Source organism: Oncorhynchus keta, chromosome 11 (assembly GCF_023373465.1).
Source record: "Oncorhynchus keta strain PuntledgeMale-10-30-2019 chromosome 11, Oket_V2, whole genome shotgun sequence".
Taxonomy (NCBI): domain Eukaryota; kingdom Metazoa; phylum Chordata; class Actinopteri; order Salmoniformes; family Salmonidae; genus Oncorhynchus; species Oncorhynchus keta.
The window spans coordinates 45,915,914-45,923,072 of record NC_068431.1 but is presented as its reverse complement, the minus strand read 5'-3'; the positions used below and the strand labels follow the sequence as shown (position 1 = coordinate 45,923,072).

General features: G+C 41.8%; 1 protein-coding gene across 4 annotated transcripts in view; it reads right to left on the bottom strand.

Annotated features, from left to right (window-relative positions):
- Positions 1-2,374: 2,374 nt before the first annotated feature.
- The window catches only part of LOC118390349 (pyruvate carboxylase, mitochondrial-like), a 96,084-nt gene continuing 91,299 nt past the window's right edge, over positions 2,375-7,159 (bottom strand). For all 4 annotated transcript variants that reach the window (XM_035780810.2, XM_035780807.2, XM_035780808.2 and 1 more), the window contains exons 19-21: positions 5,504-5,752; positions 5,218-5,358; positions 2,375-5,043 (exon numbers count right to left, since the gene is read on the bottom strand). In XM_035780810.2, the coding sequence (XP_035636703.1) occupies positions 4,792-5,043; positions 5,218-5,358; positions 5,504-5,752 (642 nt within the window). In that variant the 3' untranslated portion in view covers positions 2,375-4,791. The remainder of the gene's footprint in view (positions 5,044-5,217; positions 5,359-5,503; positions 5,753-7,159) is intronic.

The window sequence follows — 7,159 nt, the reverse complement described above, 5'->3', positions numbered from 1 at the left end:
GCTAAATGACTCAAATGTAAATGTAAATGTCTGACACCAGCCACCCAGACAGCTGGTGAAACTGAGGAGTAATTTTGATTGGCTGGACCTGGCTCCCCAGTGGGTGGGCCTAGCCCCCAAGTCGTGTGCCTGGGAGGGAATAGGCCCACCCACTTGGGAGCCAAGCCCTGCCCAGTCATGTGAAATCCATAGATTAGGGCCTAATTAAAAAATTAGACTGATTTCCTTATATGAATTGTAACTTAGTAAAATCATTGAAATTGTTACATGTTGGACCGCATAGTGAAGGAAAAGTAGCCAACAAGTGCTCAGCATATGCGGGACATCCTTCAAGACTGTTGGAAAATCATTCCTCCTGAAGCTGTTTTAGAGTATGTTCAGAGAGATTGCAAAGCTGTCATCAAGGCAAAGGGTGGCTATTTTGAAGAATCTTAAATATATTGATTTGCTTAACACTTTTTTGGTTACGACATGATTCCATGTGTTATTTCATAGTTTTTCTATAATGTATAAAATAGTAAAAATAAAATCCCTTGAATGAGTAGGTGTGTCCAAACGTTTGACTTATACTATATGTGTATTTTTTGGGGGGATAATTTGTGTATTAGTATTGTATTATTAGACATTTACAGCGCTGTTGGAGCTAGAAAAACATGCATTTCGCTGCACCTGCTATAACATCTGCTAATTTCTGTACGCGACTAATACACTTTGATTTGATAAACACTTCTAACACTCCTTCTCCTGGACAAATCTCAGCACCAAGGTGCCATATTACTTCTCTAATGAAACCTGGGCTTCATTTCATTAACAACAACAGACCACGTTGAGATGGTATTAGGCTAATGAATTCCTTAAAAAAATACTGATACCAGTTTAGTACTTGACCTCATTCTGTGGGAAGACAACCCTTCACTGTGTCCTTCCCCGCCAGTGTCCTGTCACACTGGTAGTGTACACTAGCCCACGGTTAGCCCCATTGTCACAGCAAGCTCACACGCTACTAATTAGCACAAACTAAGGGGATAACGACCAAACAAAACAGAGAAGATAGGACCACCTATATCACAGTAGCTTTGTTACTTGGACAGAGAGCCTGAGCCGCACCTGTATAAATGAATTCTGTCGCTGAGATGTTCTGCAAAAGTGGCTGCTGCACTGTTTACTTGTGGGAGGATGGCAGAGTGAGCCAAGCTAACAGAGAGGAGCCAGGGGGAGAAGGAGCAGACTGAAAGATGAGATGTCAGATACATTAGGACTGAATGGGAGGAAGGTGGTGGGGGCACTGGATCAAACATCTATGACAGACTGCAACAAAGGCATATTTCTAATATCGAAGAAGCACCAACTCTCATGATGAGGTATGATTATCTGGGGTTAACTCCCTCCTCAAAAATATAACATTTGAAACACAGCCATTTAGCATGCACTTTGCAACCCATCTACATCTAAGCGAGCAATAAGGACTCCGTGTCTCTTCTGTCTAGTCATTCAGCCTCCTACATTACCTCAGTCCCTCCACATCAAACCATCACATCGCCATGTTCAGCACCCACAGGTACCCTGGCGCAGACGGAGCCATCAATCAACGCCTGCAAACGACACCAACACTTCTCCAAAGGAGCATATGGCAGCTCTCAGGCCCATCATCCATCACTGCAGTAATATCATATAATAATAGTACGCTACTCAGTTTTGAAACTGAGGCTGTGTAAACGCGTGGATTTCAGGCTTTAGAAAAGATGAAGTGTAACCGGGTGTAACTATTGACTCAATGTCAACATTATGAACATTGCGGCATGCTAAGGAACGGACAAACACACGAGTTGTCCTCATTTCCATCAATTTGGATCCATTAAGGGATTACACCATTAGCAATCAATCGATGTGCTCTATCTGAGGTGGCAGGTAGCCTAGTGGTTAGAGCATTTGGCCAGTAACCGAAAAGTTGCAAGATCAAATCCCTGAGCTGACAAGGTAAAAATATGTCGTTCTTCCCCTGAACACGGCAGTTAACCCACTGTTCCTAGGCCGTCATTGTAAATAAGAATTTGTTCTTAACTGACTTGCCTAGTTAAAATAAAACATTTGGGCTCCTGCACGTTTCCATTAGTGGGGGCATTATCAACTACCAATCACCTGTTCTTTTCCCCCCTATAATTGAATCTGCAAATTAATTATACCTGTCAACTCACAAATGGTCACAATTATTGAATCGTTTTCATAGGTGATTATTTGTCTGCCATGTTGATTATTTCACGCTACTCTTCTTTAGAAGAGCTTGATCTGAGTCTCACACTGTATGTTTCAGATGCACCATTTACACACAAGCTCGATTATCAAAACATTCAAATGACAAAGAGCGAGGCAACTGTGTTATGTATGACCTTTTAATTTCTTTCAAAGTTGTCACATTGAAAAGAACATGGTTACACTGAATTAGTATTTGCATATCTTAAAACTGATGTTATCAAAACACACAAAAATGCCATGGAAGGATGAGATAACAAATGCCACATAAATCCACACCCCCAGAAAGAGACTAGAATACAAATTGCATTGCTATTCCATATAAAACGGTAGCAACATTAACACTTACAAATACAGGTAACTGCCAAAATAAGGAAAACTCTTGAGTAAATGAGGGATACAAAGTAGACACAGAGGTGTGGTTCTTGAGTTAATTAAGCAATTAACATTCCATCATGCTTAGGGTCATGTATATAAATGCTGGGCAGGTCATTATTTTGGCTACCATGGCTATGACACACAGGGTGAATCCACTGGTGACGGAATGGTTTGAGGAGCATGAAAACAACGTAAACCATGTGCCATGGCCGTCTCAGTCACCAGATCTCAACCCAATTGAACACTTATGGAGATTCTGGGGCGGTGCAAGAGACAGCGTTTTCCACCATCATCAACAAAACACCAAATGATGGAATTTTCCCCATGGAAGAATGGTGTCGCATTCTTGCAAAAGAGTTTCAGAAACATGTAGAATGTATGCCAAGGCACATTAAAGCTGTTCTGGCTCAAGGTGGCCCAACGCCCTATTAAGACACTATGTTAGTGTCTCCGTATTTGGTCAGTTACCTGTACATCTGCGTATAAAGCTCACTAATATTTGTTTTTCCTATATATAGTCTCCTATTTGCCTTAGAAAATATTCGATGCATGTCTCTAGTAAGTTCCCAGGATAAATTGTTGTATTAGTAGGCTTAAGTCTTATGTTTCACATACAGGCGTTATAAGAGTCTAAGAAACATTGGATTAATGGTTTGATAGACTTGTTTAATAAAACCGTTGTTCTAAGAGACAAGAAAATTAGTACTTTTTTTATTTTACTCATGCCGTAGCAGATTTTTGACGTGTCAAAAAAAAATTCTTAAATCAATAACATTTCACAATTCCCTTTGCACTGCAAATACTGCATTACATAACCAATGTTCATGGTCATCAACACACTCATCACAGATGTGAACGGTCACACAAAGTGATTACCATGACAGTTGTGACAGAATGAGAATCTGTAAACATTTAACATCCGTCAAGAGCACTCAGGAATTGCCCAGCATGTACTGTAAGGTCATGCCATACACAGCAGTAACATTAAAATATAGCCTACCATTTACTCTCCACACAAAAAATAAATAAAATAAAAAAATTGGCCCCAATTATTTTGTCATAGTTTATTCAGGTTTACAATTGGGGGAGGGAGAGGGCGGACAGATGGGCGAAAAACAAACAAACAAACAAACCCCGTAGTAATCTACCATCACAGATAGAGCACATGAAAACTATCCCCTACAATCTGTAAATCTAACCAGAGTCCAGTCTGTCCCAATGAGTACCAGAACTAAATATGTCCAATTCAGTATGATTCATGTCTATGTTTAGAATTCACAGCGAGTTGCCATAATATCAATAGCAAGAATATTTGCATTCATGTACATAGCAAAGCAATTGGTCAAAATAAAGAATGGTCTTTTAGGTTCCATATCAAAAAGAACAGTTTTGGTCAACTGAATCACTTATGCTTCAATAAGGAATTTTACAGTAAAAGCTTGTTTAATTTTAAAACTGGTTGGGAAAAATGTGTGAAAATAGCGCAATGAGTGAACACATGTATTGAGAGTAGATGCTTAAAACATCTTTACTCGGTCAACGTAGTGAGATGGAGTCTGGAAAGAACACTTATTATGGTTGAACATTTATATTACTACATTTACATTAACTTTCATTTTTATATTTAAACATATCAAATGATCAAAACAAGGGTGTGGGTGATGCTCGTACAGGGATGGCCCAAAATGTTCTGTGGAATTTAAAACATGGTAAGCCAATATTTTACATTGCATTAAATACCTGAATGTCAACTGCTTATCAATTGCTTTCTACTTATTAATGAAATCATTTTTTCATTCGCATAGCCTCAGCAATTTCACTCTTCGTGAACGCGTTCGAGAATGACGTACATTGATGTTAATAACGAAATCTTACAGATTAGTCAAGATTAATGGTTAATGATTGTACTTTTCGGTTTCTAAAGTGAGTGGATTACCGCATATATCACACAAGTGCAATCATCATAGGAAGCTCTCCAACAAGAAAACAAACCAACTAAATGTTAATTGATTACAATCATACTATATATATTTTCCAGAATTTCAAAAATATATCTGTCTTTTCTACAGTTGGACTTGTACTTTAGCATGTGTGACTTGAAGCGCTAAGGTTGTGCTAAGGTTGTGCTATGGTTAATGGTTCCTGCTGGTGGCCTTTCCTGTCCTACTCGGTGATCTCCAGGATGAGGTCGTCTCCCTCCAGGCTGCTGTCGGCATTGACGTAAATCTTGACCACGGTGCCGGAGAGTGGAGAGTTGACCACTGTCTCCATCTTCATGGCGCTGAGCACACACAGAGGCTGGCCCTTCTCCACTGTCTGGCCCTGCTTCACCTTCACCTCCACCACCTTCCCAGGCATGGGCGCCCCCACCTGGCCACGCACGTCCTTCAGTGCCTTGGGGTGAAAGTGCATCTCCTGGGTGGGTGGGAGAGTACACTTGGTGAGTTTGCAGGAGCACCACGTGTCTATTGAGATATTGGTGTGGATATGATATGCAACTATTTTGCGGGAATAGATTGAACTTGTTACGCGTTTTAAGAATTGAATGGAACATTGTGTTGAGAGCTAATGTGAATGTATGTACTGCACCTTCATGGCCACTGTATCCTTGACCAAGACAGATCTGAGCGCTCCATTCAGCTCAAAGAACACCTCCCTCTGGCCAGCCTTGTTGAGGTCTCCCAGGGCCAGGGCTTTGATGTGGAGGGTCTTCCCTCGCTCCAACTCCACCTGACAGACACAGGGACAAACAGGAAGTGTGATCAGAGGAAAACAGAACAGTGGCAAATATATTGCAATCAGTAAATTCATTTCAAACTAATCACACTTCACATCCACTTGAAGAATATGAAAGAAAACAAATGGTGAGAGTGACCTCGAACTCCTCAGCAATCTTGGGTCCATCGAGGAACAGGCGTGTGTTGAGGCAGTCCACAGGGCCAAACTGATGGGTGAACTCCTTGAACTCCTGGAACACCTTGGGGTACATGGCTGCTGACATCACATCCTCGGGAGTAATGTCGTCTCCGTGTGTCTCTCGCAGCTGTTTCTCTAGGGCCTGGAAGTCCATGGCGGGCAGAGAGGCACCAGGGCGGCCCTCCACCCGTGGCATATTCTTCAGCACCTGGGGGCAGAGGTTAGAAGTCAGCCACTAACAGGCCAAAGGGAGCTAGAATGACGGAGTCAGAGTTATTATAATTATAAGAAACGGTTTAGACCGGTTTAGCTTTTTCAGATCAAAGCAAGCCCTTGAAAATATAACGCAGTGTTTGAACATTACAAGCAAACATGAGTGGATATAATGGCGCCGGAGGGGAGGACTGACGTTTCACGGGCTCCTAACCAACTGTGTTATTTTGTTTGTTTTTTCGCATTGTTTGTAACTCATTTTGTACATAATGTTGCTGCTACCGTCTCTTATGACCGAAAATAGCTTCTGGACATCAGAACAGCGATTACTCACCTCAAACTGGATGAAGATTTTTTCTTTAATGAGTCCGAGGCGAACGATATACAATACTGCTTTGTCAAGACAAGGCCCACATCCCAGTCATCAGCGTGAAGAAAAGATGGAGGAAAAGGGGGAGGAGGGCGAGGTGCCTTGTAAGAATTCGCTGACGAGTAGGTAAACCACCACTTCCCTCCTTATTAGGCAACGTGCAATCATTGAAAAACAAACTGGACAATCTACGATAAAGACTATCCTACCAATGGGACATTAAAAAGTAATATCTTATGTTTCAGAGACGTGGCTGAACTGACAACATGGATAACAGAGCTGGCTGGCTTCTCTGTGCATCGGTAGGACAGAGCAGCTACGTCTGGTAAGACGAGGGGGAGGTGTGTGTCTATTTGTCAATAACTCCTGGTGTGCCATGTCTAATATTAAAGAAGTCTCAATGTATTGCTCGCCTGAGGTAGAATACCTCATGATAAGCTGTATACCACACTATCTACCAAGAGAGTTCTATATTATTCGTAGCCAACTATTTACCACCACAAACCGATGCTGGCACTAAGACGGCACCCAAGGAGCTCAATAAGGCCGTAAGCAAAGAAGAAAATGCTCATCCAAAAGCAGCGCTCCTAGTGGCCGGGGACTTTAATGCAGGGAAACTTAAATCTGTTTTACCTCATTTCTACCAGCATGTCACATGTGCAACCAGAGGAAAATAAACCCGAGACAACCTTTACTCCACATACAGAGGCGTAGAAAGCTATCCCTCATCCTCCATTTGGCAAATCGGACCATAATTCTATCCTCCTGAATCCTGCTTACAAGCAAAAACTAAAGCAGGAAGTACCAGTGACTCACTCAACACTGAGGTGGTCAGATGACACGGATGCTACAGGACTGTTTTGCTAGCATATGATCCCGGGATTCATCCAATGGCATTGAGGAGAATACCACCAGCAGTCACCGGCTTACTCAAAAAGTGCACCAACGATGTCATACATACATTTCCCAACCAGTACATTTCCCAACCATGGATTATAGGCAACCGCTATAGGCTAGAGCTGCCGCTTTCAA